This window comes from Pelodiscus sinensis, chromosome Z, assembly GCF_052426305.1.
Source record: "Pelodiscus sinensis isolate ZL-2025 chromosome Z, ASM5242630v1, whole genome shotgun sequence".
Lineage (NCBI taxonomy): Eukaryota > Metazoa > Chordata > Testudines > Trionychidae > Pelodiscus > Pelodiscus sinensis.
This window is the reverse complement of record NC_143085.1, coordinates 2286664-2299228: the sequence shown is the minus strand read 5'-3', so window position 1 is coordinate 2299228 and position 12565 is coordinate 2286664. Positions and strand designations below refer to the sequence as shown.

Genomic DNA, 12565 nt, shown 5'->3' with positions numbered 1-12565 from the left:
TTCAAAATGGCTGCCTTAAAAGGGCAATGCCTGCTCTGCTCTTAAAAGGGCAACTTTTTTTTTTTTTTTTTTTAAACATTGGTCTGTTTTTCGGCCCCCATCCCTTGCTTTTTTGGGTTTTTTTGTTCAAGTTTGGCTGCTATTTGGGAGGGGGGAGGCGCGGCGTGAGGGTTTCTCAAAAAGGGGGCGTCGTGCCGAAAAGTTTGAGAACCATCGGTCTAGGCGACATGAGGGAAGACGGAAGAAATTGGGCTTCTTTAGTTTGGTAAAGAGAAGACAGAGAAGGGACAGACGAGCAGCTGTCGAGTACTTGAAAGAATCATAGAACCCCAGGGCTGGAAGAGACCTCAGGCGTCATCAAGTCCAGCCCCCTGCCCAAGGCAGGACCAACCCCAACTCAATCAACCCAGCCAGGGCTTGGTCAAACCGGGACTTAAACACCTCTAGGGATGGAGACTCCACTACTCCCCTAGGGAACCCGTCCCAGGGGTTCCCCACTCTCCTTGGGAAATCATTTTTCCTAAGATCCAACCTCGACGTCCCCCACTGCAACGTTGCTCCTTGTTCTGCCACCACTAAGAACAGCCTCTCTCCATCCTGTTGGGACCTCCCTTCAGGAAGTTGAAGGCTGCTCTCAAATCCCCCCTCGCTCTTCTCTTCTATCGACTAAACAAACCCAAATCCCTCAGCTTCTCGTTGTAGGTCGTGTGTGCCAGGGCGCCCTGTTGACTCATCTCCAGCTTCTCATCCACTGTAACCCCCAGGTCCTTTTCTGCAGAACGGCTACTTAGCCAGTCAGTCCCCAGCCTGTACCAATACTTGGGATTCTTCCGTCCCAAGGGCAGGACTCTACGCTTGTCCTTGTTGAACTTCATCCCATTTCTTTCGGCCCAATCCTCCGATGTGTCTATGGGTACGTCTAGACTACAGGCTTTTGGCGATAGATACTGTCGACAAAGAGCGTCTAGATTGCATCCAGTTCTGTCGACAAACCAAGCCGCTTTGTCGACATGACAGTATAGACCAGGCATGTCCAAAGTCCGGCCCGCGGGCCAATTGCGGCCTGTGTTCCGGTTTAATACGGCCCCACAGGTAATTTGGCAATATCTATCTTTTATGGCCCCCAACGAATCCATATGTATTGAGATGAATACATTGTAAAATCTCAGTTAATGTTAATTGGTCTAAATCAGTTATAAATCTATTTGGACACAACATGTATACTTGGTGTTATGTTCCTGTTCATATTTTTTGAACTTAAAAGTTGACAGACAACCTTTATTACCAATAATATGTAATGTACTTTACAATGTTCCTGACATATATTTCAGCTTCCTGGATTTTTTTTTCATCTGGCCTTCAGATACGAAAGGCAGAGTGATTTAACACCTGTTTAGATTGGTCATCCATGTGCCGAAATGAAAAGTATGCCGTTGGCAATAAACTTTGCCTAAAATAGTTCATTTGCATTTAATTTTAAGGGTTCAAAGAATGTCAGGCAAAATGGTCGGCCCTCACGCATGTTCACGTCATCAAATCTGGCCCTCTTTGAAAAAAAGTTTGGACACCCCTGGTATAGACGAAAGGACAGTGTAGATGCAATAACGTCTTCTGTCGACAAAAGGCATTATTCCTGGCAGAATGAGATGTACTGCCGTCGGCAAACCTGCCGCGTTCTGTTGACATTGGGTCGACAGAACTCAGGGTATGTCAGATACTGTTGACAAAGCTACTGTCGACAAAGAGCGTCTAGACTGCATCCAGTTCTGTCGCCAAAGCAAGCCGTTTTTTCGACATGACAGTGTGAACGCAAAGGACAGTGTAGTTGCAATAACGCCTTCTGTCGACAGAACTCTGTCGACAAAAGGCGTTATTCCTCGTAGAATGAGGTTTACAGCCGTCAACAAAACTGCTGAATTCTGTCGATGTTATGTCAACAGAACTCAGTGGCTGTGTAGACGCAGGTATAGTTTCGTCGACAAAAGTCCACTTTTGTCGACAAAACCCTGTAGTCTAGACACACCCTCAGTGGGGGTGTGTCTAGACTACAGGGTTTTGTCAACAAAAGTGGATTTTTGTCGACGAAACTATACCTGCATCCACACTGCCTTTGAGTTATGTTGACATAACATCGACAAAATTCAGCAGTTTTGTTGACGTATGTAAACCTCATTCAACGAGGAATAACGCCTTTTGTCGACAAAGTTCTGTCGACAGAAGACGTTATTGCATCTACACTGTCCTTTGTGTCCACACTGCTTTGTCGACAGAACTGGATGTAGTCTAGATGCTCTTCGTGGACAGAAGCTTGTAGTCTAGACACACCCTAAGCCACTCTGGACCCAATCCCTGCCCTCCAGTGTCTCTACCTCTCCCCCTAGCTTAGTGTCAGCTGCAAACTTGCGGGTGATACAAGGAGGGAGAAAAAGTGTTCTCCTTGGCCTCTGTGGATAGGCCAAGCTGCAATTTAAGCCCGTTGCTTCGAGCAAAGTTTAGGTTGGACATTAGGAAAAACTTCCTAACCCTCTGGGTGGCTAAAGACTTGAATAAATTGCCCAGGGAGGTTGTAGAGTCTCCATCCTTTGAGATACTGGATAGGCGTCTATCAGGGATGGTCTAGACAGTGCTGGGTCCTGCCAGGAGGGCCGGGGACTGGACTTGATGACCTCTCGAGGTCCCTCCCAGTTCTGATGTTCTGTGAGGTCTTGCTCCTTCAGCCCAGGTGAAGGGAGACGGGTTGATATGCCACGCTGACCCGTGCGGCGCTCTCTCCTCCCAGGTATGGAAGAAGAAGCTCGCCGCGGCCGTTGAGTCGGGAGATGCCTCGGAAGCGAAGCGCTGCAAGAACATGGAGATCCTCTACGACTCCTTGCAGCTGGCGCACAAGTGCATCCTCAACTCCTTCTACGGCTACGTCATGCGCAAAGGGTGGGTGCCGGGCACAGGTCGCCCCGGGGAGTCGGTGCCTTCGTCCAGCTGGTCCCTGGGCCTGTGGGTGACACAGGGATCCTGGCATGCACCCCCCACCTCCCACCCCCGGTCTGGCATTGCTGTGGTGGCCCCAAGAAGCCAACTGAGAGGAAGGCCACACGGGGCGGATTGGCGTTGCTATGGTAGCACCAAGAGGCCAACTGAGAGGAAGGCCCCACGGGCCGTATTGGCGTTGCTATGGTAGCACCAAGAGGCCAACTGAGAGGAAGGCCACACAGGGCGTATTGGCGTTGCTATGGTGGCCCCAAGAAGCCAACTGAGAGGAAGGCCTCACTGGCCGTATTGGTGTTGCTATGGTGGCCTCACGGGCCTTATTGGTGTTGCTGTGGTGGACCCAAGAGGCCAACTGAGAGGAAGGCCCCATGGGCCGTATTGGCGTTGCTATGGTGGCCCCAAGAGGCCAACTGAGAGGAAGGCCCCACGGGCCGTATTGGCGTTGCTATGGTGGCCCCAAGAGGCCAACTGAGAGGAAGGCCCCACGGGGCGTATTGGTGTTGCTATGGTGGCCCCAAGAGGCCAACTGAGAGGAAGGCCTCACGGGCCGTATTGGCGTTGCTATGGGGGTACCAAGAGGCCAACTGAGAGGAAGGCCTCACGGGCCGTATTGGCGTTGCTATGGGGGTACCAAGAGGCCAACTGAGAGGAAGGCCCCACGGGCCGTATTGGCGTTGCTGTGGTGGCCCCAAGAGGCCAACTGAGAGGAAGGCTCCACGGGCCGTATTGGCGTTGCTGTGGTGGCCCCAAGAGGCCAACTGAGAGGAAGGCCTCACGGGCCGTATTGGCGTTGCTATGGTGGACCCAAGAGGCCAACTGAGAGGAAAGCCTCACGGGCCGTATTGGCGTTGCTATGGTGGCCCCAAGAGGCCAACTGAGAGGAAGGCCTCACGGGCTGTATTGGCGTTGCTATGGTGGCCCCAAGAGGCCAACTGAGAGGAAGGCCCCACGGGGCGTATTGGTGTTGCTATGGTGGCCCCAAGAGGCCAACTGAGAGGAAGGCCTCACGGGCCGTATTGGCATTGCTGTAGTGGCCCCAAGAGGCCAACTGAGAGGAAGGCCCCACGGCCTGGTCCCGGGGAAGGGGATAGGAGTTTTGACCTTCCAGGGACAACCTTCTTGCTCTTCAACCTGCCCTTCTGGGGCTGCTGGCTGTGCCCTTTGGTTGGCCCCGGTTCAAGCCTGGCCCCTCTCGCCGACAGGGCCCGTTGGTATTCCATGGAGATGGCCGGCATCGTTTGCTTCACTGGCGCTAACATCATCACGCAAGCCAGGGAGCTAATTGAGCAGATTGGGTAAGTGCCGGAGGGGATTTACGGCCCCCGGGCGGGGGGCTGTGGAAGGGGGCACTTGGCTGCAGACCCCGTGGCATGAGGGCTTGTGGATGGCAGATGGGCACAGACGTTCTCCCACATGGAGGTGCCTCCACGTTGGCTGGGCATGCTCTTCAGATCGGCCAGGCCCGTGTTGCCTCTTCCACGATGTGCTTTCCCTTCCTAGGAGACCGCTGGAGCTGGACACGGATGGAATCTGGTGCGTCCTCCCCAACAGCTTCCCAGAAAACTTCGTCATCAAGTCGACCAACGCCAAGAAGCCCAAGGTGACCATCTCCTATCCCGGCGCCATGCTGAACATCCTGGTGAAGGTAAGGCCAGCCCCAGCTGGGAGGAGTGGCCAGGTCAGGACCAGTGGGGGACTCTCTGCTCCCCTTGCCTCCGCTGGTCCGAACCGTGCTCCCGGTGGCTCGCCAGGCCGGGTCTGCAGTGACGGAGTCCCGTGGCGCTGTGTTGGCAGGAAGGCTTCACGAACGATCAGTACCAGGAGCTGGCCGACCCGGCGACGCTCACCTACGTGACCCGCTCCGAGAACAGCATCTTCTTTGAAGTGGATGGACCCTACTTGGCCATGATCCTTCCCGCCTCCAAGGAGGAGGGCAAGAAGCTGAAGAAACGGTGAGTGTCTCTGCGGGATCGCGAGGGAGGCACCTGGGCTGTTCATGGACAGGAGCACGAGGCGAGCCGGGCGGTGGCTGGTCATTGCTCAGCGCTGCACGGGTCTTGGGAAATCTTTCCACCGCTCTGTCTTATGCCAGCTTCTTCGCTTCGTTAGTCTTCTGCGTCTTTCTTCATCCAATGTTTCCTTGCTCATCCTCTCTTCCTAGTTCCTGGACCTCTGGTAGGTATCACCATGGGAAATACTTTTCTTGAGTTGTTCACCGTCATCCTCCAAACCACCGTTGTCCTCTGTCTTGAGGGGTCCGTCGTCGTCCTCCAAACCACCGTCGTCCTCTGTCTTGAGGGGTCCGTCGTTGTCCTCCAAACCACCGTCGTCCTCTGTCTTGAGGGGTCCGTCGTCGTCCTCCAAACCACCGTCGTCCTCTGTCTTGAGGGGTCCACTGTCATCCTCTGTCTTGAGGGGTCCACCGTCGTCCTCCAAACCACCGTCGTCCTCTGTCTTGAGGGGTCTGTCATTGTCCTCCAAACCACCAAAAGCGACGAGGAGTCCTGTGGCACCTTATAGACTAACTGAAGTGTAGAGCATAAGCTTTCGTGGGCAAAGACCCACTTCGTCAGATGAGTGGGTCTTTGCCCACGAAAGCTTATGCTCCTACACTTCAGTTAGTCTATAAGGTGCCACAGGACTCCTGTCGCTTTTGCAGATTCAGACTAACACGGCTACCCCTCTGATACTTGACTCCAAACCACCGTCGTCCTCTGTCTTGAGGGGGTCCACCGTCGTCCTCCAAACCACTGTCGTCCTCTGTCTTGAGGGGTCCACCGTCGTCCTCCAAACCACTGTCGTCCTCTGTCTTGAGGGGTCCACCGTCGTCCTCCAAACCACTGTCGTCCTCTGTCTTGAGGGGTCCACCGTCATCCTCCAAATCACCGTCATCCTCTGTCTTGAGGGGTCCGTCGTTGTCCTCCAAACCACCGTCGTCCTCTGTCTTGAGGGGGTCCACCGTTGTCCTCCAAACCACTGTCGTCCTCTGTCTTGAGGGGTCCACTGTCGTCCTCTATCTTGAGGGGGTCCACTGTCGTCCTCCAAACCACTGTCGTCCTCTGTCTTGAGGGGTCCACTGTCGTCCTCTGTCTTGAGGGGTCCACTGTCGTCCTCTGTCTTGAGGGGTCCACCGTCGTCCTCCAAACCACCGTTGTCCTCTGTCTTGAGGGGTCCACTGTCGTCCTCTGTCTTGAGGGGTCCACCGTCGTCCTCCAAACCGCCGTTGTCCTCTGTCTTGAGGGGTCCACCGTTGTCCTCCAAACCGCCGTTGTCCTCTGTCTTGAGGGGTCCACCGTCGTCCTCTGTCTTGAGGGGTCCACTGTCGTCCTCTGTCTTGAGGGGTCCACCGTCGTCCTCCAAACAACCATTGTCCTCTGTCTTGAGGGGTCCACCGTCGTCCTCCAAACCATCGTCGTCCTCTGTCTTGAGGGGTCCACCGTCATCCTCCAAATCATTGTTGTCCTTTGTCTTGAGGGGGTCCACTGTCATCCTCCAAACCACCCTCGTCCTTTGTCTTGAGGGGTACGTCGTCGTCCTCCAAACCACCATCGTTCTCTGTCTTGAGGGATCCGTCGTTGTCCTCCAAACCACCGTCGTCCTCTGTCTTGAGGGGTCCACTGTCGTCCTCTGTCTTGACTCTTTTGTAACAACATTATTTCTCACCCCAACTCTTGTGCTTCGGAGGTCTTCTGTGGTTCCCCTCAACCAGTTCGTTTTTGCTGAGAAACCTTCTGTCCCCCTCTTCTGGGCGTGGATTTTTTCTCCTCCCCCCTTTCAGTGTGGGCGCCGTTACGCTGATTTCTGCTTTGACCCAAAAATGGCTGCGGGATGGGGGCAAATGGATGTGGTTGCTGACCCGGGTGGGCACCATGGCCAGTCGGGGCCATTCCCCACTCGTCCGCGTGCAGAAGATGGGAGCTCACAAAGAGTTGACAAGAACCAGTGTCTGTAGAGAGGAAAAGTGACAAGGAGTCCTGTGGCACTTTATAGACTAACTGAAGTGTAGGAGCATAAGCTTTCATGGGCAAAGACCCACTTCGTCAGACCCACAGGGCTACCCCTCTGATGTAGAGAGGAAGTTTTTTTAACAAAAACTTCCTCCCCAGAATCACGGTACACCGATTTTGGGGAATTTGCTGCCCCCATCAAGTGCTTTTTATCCCTAAAACTGGGGGCGTGGGGGGGGGGGGAGAGACACTTTAAAGTCACTCCCAGAGGTACTCCAAGCTCTTTTGCCCCTAACGTACTTGAAAACAGAGAAGAGAAAAACAAGTTGCAGTCTCTGGTAGCCGACCTCTCCGATACACACAGTCCGATCTTCCAGGACACAAGAAGCAAACCCTCACCGTAAAAGAGAGTGATTTTTTTTTTTTTATTATTCCAAACCAAAAGAGAGACTTGAGAGAGCCGACTTGGTTGCGAGATGTTACCGAGCAACGAAGGAAAACCAGTTAAAACAGAGAAAAATCTCTGGCACAAGGCTTAGATGGTAATTGGAGCGTAGAATCGCACACACGAGTTCAGAGCAAACCATAAAATAAAGAAAAATTACGACGAAGGTGACTGGATTCACTTTTCCCCGTTACTTACCTCTGATTTTCTCTTGATTCGGTCTACTTCCATGCCCGAATTCCTGCCTGGGTTTAAATCATTCTGTGTCTCTCGACTCCTTGGTTTCTCTCCCCCACACAAAGAAAGCAGGCAGGGAATCTGTGTCCAACTTAGATTGCAACACCGGATGCCGATTGGTTCTCTGGCGCCTTGCCTGTGGCTTTGCTAGCTACCTGGGCTTAACCCGGGGATGGCAAATGGGCCGGGGGGCCCGGATCCAGGGCTGGCGAGCAGGGGGCCTGGATCAATTAAGGTCTGGGGGGGCGGGGGAGGGCGCGAACCCTCCTCCCACCCTGCTAGCAGCATGTGGTGTTTTGAAGGCAGCCCCGCCCCTTCCTGTGTAGGCCCCGCCCCTTCCTGTGTAGGCCCCGCCCCTTCCTGTGTAGGCCCCGCCCCTTCCTGTGTGGCCTGAGGCTACTTCACGCATTTTTAAGTGGCCCCTGGGCAAAAATAATTGCCCACCGCCGGCTTTATCCCTTAGTCGCTGGGGGCTGGTCGCTGGGGAGTCCAAGAACCTGGTGAGGTCTAGGTAAGAAGAACCTAGCAAGGCCGCATCCTCCAGCACCGGGCAGGCCTCTGACGGCCGCTGTCTCCCAGGTACGCCGTGTTCAACGAGGACGGGTCCCTGGCGGAGCTGAAAGGCTTCGAGGTGAAGCGGCGCGGGGAGCTGCAGCTGGTGAAGATCTTCCAGTCGTCCGTGTTCGAGGCCTTCCTCAAGGGCACCACGCTGGAGGAGGTCTACGCCTCGGTGGCCAAGGTGGCCGACTATTGGCTGGACGTGCTGTACAGCAAGGTGAGTGGCCGCCCGTTTGCTCCTCCGGGAGTTGGGCACGGTCCCCTGGAACGGACAACATCCCTGCTGCTGGAGTTATGGGAGAGTGGGAAGTTGTAAGAGCGGCCATATTGGGTAAGACCAAAGGTCCATCCAGCTCAGGGTCCTGTCTTCCGACAACGGACAACGCCAGGTGCCCAGAAGGAGTGAACACAACAGGGAATCATTGAGTGATCCCTCTCTGTCACCCATTTCCAGACAAACAGAGGCTAGGGAGACCATTTCTAACCATGCTGGCGATAAGTCTTGGTGGACCTCTCCTCCATGACTTGATCTAGTTCTTGTTGGAACCCTGCTGAAGTCCTGGCCTTCACCCCATCCTCTGGCGAGGAGTTCCACAGGTTGACTGGGTGCTGTGTGAAGAAATAGGTTGACCGTGCGCTGCGTGAAGTCCCCTAGTTTCCCCGAGTGCAGTACGGCACACTAGAACAGGACCCGTGTTTGTAGCACTCCCTTAGCAACCGTTGCCCCTATTGGGTTCATGTTTGCCCCTCTCCAGCAACTCTGATCCCGGGATGAGCGTAGCCCACTGTCCCCGAGGTGGCTCACTTGGTGGGCACGTCTCCAACACGTTGCGAGACAGAGCCAGGAAAGGACCCCAAGAATGGATTCCCCTCTCCCATTCTGCGGGAAGGTCAGACAAGGATGCGGAGGTGTCAGGTTTGGTGACCTGACCTCCATCCGAGGAGGAGGGAAGCCCTGGTCAGAGATCAACGGGTCGTGATCAACGGCTCGATGTTAAGTTGGCGGTCGGTATCAAGCACGTTGCCCCAAGGATCGGTTCTAGGGCCGGTTTTGTTCAACATCTTTATTGATGACTTGAATGAGGGGAGGGATTGCGCTCTCGGCATGTTCGTGGACGACTCTAAGCTAGGGGGAGAGGTAGACACGTTGGAGGGCAGGGAGAGGGTCCAGAGTGACCTAGACACATTGAAGGGTCGGGCCAAAAGAAATCGGATGAGGGAAGCCCTGGTCAGAGATCAACGGGTCGTGATCAACGGCTCGATGTTAAGTTGGCGGTCGGTATCAAGCGCGTTGCCCCAAGGATCGGTTCTAGGGCTGGTTTTGTTCAACATCTTTATTGATGACTTGAATGAGGGGAGGGATTGCGCTCTCGGCATGTTCGTGGACGACTCTAAGCTAGGGGGAGAGGTAGACACGTTGGAGGGCAGGGAGAGGGTCCAGAGTGACCTAGACACGTTGAAGGGTTGGGCCAAAAGAAATCGGATGAGGTTCAACAAAGACAAACGCAGAGTCTCACTCTTGGGATGGAAGAATTTCAAGCATTGTTACAGTCTGGGAACCGACTGGCTAAGTAGCAATTCGGCAGAAAAGGACCTGGGGTTACAGTGGAAGAGAAGTTGGATGAGAGTCAACAAGGCGTCCTTGTAGCCAAGACGACTAACGGCATATTAGGGTGCATTAGGAGGAGCATTGCCAGCCGATCTAGAGACACGATTCTTCCCCTTTATTCGGCTCTGGTGAGGTCACATCTGGAGTGTTGCGTCCAGTTCTAGGCCCCCCACTACAGAAAATGGGGAGAGTCCAACGGAGGGCGACCAAAATGATTCGAAGGCTGGAGCTCTTGACCTATGAGGGAGAGACTGAGGGATTTGGATTTAGTCTACAGAAGAGAAGAACGAGGGGAGATTTGAGAGCAGCCTTCAACTCCCTGATGCCAAAAAGAACGGAGAGCGGCCGTTCTCAGACGGCAGAACGAGGCGCAACGGTCTCAGGCTGCAGTGGGGGAGGTCGAAGTTGGAGAGGAGGAAAAACGATTTCCCGAGGAGGGTGAGGAAGTGCTGGAATGGGTTCCTTAGGGAGGGGGCGGAATCTCCATCCGTCGAAGTTGTGAAGTCCCGACTTGACCAAGACCTGGCTGAGATGATTGAGTTGGAGTTGATCCTTGAGGACCTCTTGAAGTCTTCTCCAACCCTAATCTTTTGTGAAGACGCTAGCCCGGTAGGACGTTCCTGACGGGTGGAATCGGGTGATGAAGTAGACCTCTCTGGTTCTCCTATCTGCCCAACTCTGGCTGGGTTCACGTCACTGACCCACAGGGATGGGGTTTTATGGAGTCTGGCCACGTTCCCAACTCAGACCGGGAGACCTTTGATGGACAAGGAACCAGAAACTGGGAGGACATGAGTAACCCAAGGATGGTTGCAGATCCTCCGAGGACACTTCGAAGCCTCCAACGGCCGCTCTCCTGCCTGGTCGGGGGGATCAATTTCATTTGTTGTTTTGGGGCGTTTAATGTGGTGTAATGCAAAGTAATGCACGTTGGGGGAAAAATAACCCCAACTAGACATACACTATGATGGGGACTAATTTAGCTATAACTCATCAGGAGATCTTGGAGTCATCGTCGATCGTTCTCTGAAGACATCCACGCCGTGGGCAGCGGCCGTCAAAAAAGCAAACAGGATGAGAGGAATCATTAAAAAATTGATCGAGAATAAGACGGAGAATATCTTATTGCCCTTGTAAACATTCATGGGACGCCTACATCTGGAATACTGTGTACAGATGTGGTCTTATCTCAAAAAAGATCTACTGGCATTAGAAACGGTTCAGAGAAGGATAACTAAAACGATTTGGGGTTGGAAACGGGTCCCATCTGAGGAGAGATTAAAAAGACTTGGACTTTTCAGCTTGGAAAAGAGGAGACTAAGAAGGGATGGGATAGAGGTCTATAAAATCGTGAGTGGTGTGGAGAAAGCGAATAAGGAAACGTTATTTACGTGTTCTCATAATATAAGAACTAGAGGCCACCAAGTGAAACTAATGGGCAGCAGGTTTAAAACAAACCAAAGGAAGTTTTTCTTCACGCAGCACACAGTCAATCTGTGGAACTCCTTGCCACAGGATGTGGTGAAGGCTAGGACTTCAACAGGGTTCAAAAAAGAGCTGGGTCAGGGAGGTTACGTCTGTTGCACTTCCTCACACCTACTTAGGAGCAAACCTGGACAACAAGTGGTCTTGTGCGGCATTGCTTTTAGGGTTGTGTATTGGTACAGATTCTTAAGAGTAAAGTGATTAGTCACTCTCGTCTATCCGATTCATGCTGGTAGTTGTTTCGGCACATCCCTTCATCCTCGTAACACGAGGGTTACGGGGATGGCGAAAAACGCGTCGGCTCTTCCGAAAAACACTTCCAGTATCCCGGAAAAACTCTGCCGTCTGGACGTACCCTCGGCTGGTAGCAGTTCTTTGTGATGTTCTGAAAGACAAAAGGAACAATTTTCTACCCCCGTGGGGGGGTGGCACGTTCTATCTTGTAACGCTCCCCTCCTCCACAAGTATTCTTCACGCAGCGCGCCGTCAATCTGTGGAACTCCTCGCTGCAGGAGGCTGTGAAGGGCAGCGCCCGGTCCATCTGTGGAACTCCTCGCTGCAGGAGGCTGTGAAGGGCAGCGCCCGGTCCATCTGTGGAACTCCTCGCTGCAGGAGGCTGTGAAGGGCAGCGCCCTGTCCAGGAGGTTGTGAAGGCTAGCAGGGTTGAAAAGAGAACTAGATACATTCATGGCTATTAGCCAGGATGGGTAAGGCAGAGGGTGGAGATGGATGGCAGGAGAGAGATCGCTTGATCGTTACCTATTTGGTCCACCCCTTCTGAGGCACCTGGTGCTGGCCACGGTCGGCAGACAGGACACTGGACTAGATGGACCTTTGGTCTGACCCAATATGGCCGTTCTTATGTTCTCAAGTTACCTGACCATGGCAGTTCTGTCATTCCCGGCCCCCGATGTAAATCCAGGTTCTCCCCAGAGCCCATCTCCCCAGCAAAGCAAGCTGCAACCTGTCTGTTCCCAGAATGCCTCTGTAAGCATCAGGCCTCTCTCCCCCTCCTCACCCCCAGGCTGCCAACATGCCGGACTCGGAGCTGTTTGAGCTGATTTCCGAGAACCGCTCCATGTCCCGCAAGCTGGAGGACTACGGGGAGCAGAAATCCACCTCCATCAGCACGGCCAAGCGCTTGGCCGAGTTCCTCGGGGACCAGATGGTGAAGGACGCCGGGCTGAGCTGTCGCTTCATCATCTCCAAGAAACCAGACGGGGCGCCGGTCACCGAGAGGTAAATCCACCCAGGAGGGCGCAGGAGTCTCCCACCGAGGGGCTGAAGTAGGAGTCTCTT

General features: G+C 53.8%; 1 protein-coding gene across 2 annotated transcripts in view; it reads left to right on the top strand.

Moving 5' to 3' along the window:
- Positions 1-12565, top strand: part of POLE (DNA polymerase epsilon, catalytic subunit) — a 57679-nt gene that overhangs the window by 23068 nt on the left and 22046 nt on the right. For both annotated transcript variants that reach the window (XM_089775335.1, XM_089775334.1), the window contains exons 21-26: positions 2780-2928; positions 4188-4280; positions 4486-4630; positions 4780-4937; positions 8194-8389; positions 12291-12505. In XM_089775335.1, the coding sequence (XP_089631461.1) occupies positions 2780-2928; positions 4188-4280; positions 4486-4630; positions 4780-4937; positions 8194-8389; positions 12291-12505 (956 nt within the window). The remainder of the gene's footprint in view (positions 1-2779; positions 2929-4187; positions 4281-4485; positions 4631-4779; positions 4938-8193; positions 8390-12290; positions 12506-12565) is intronic.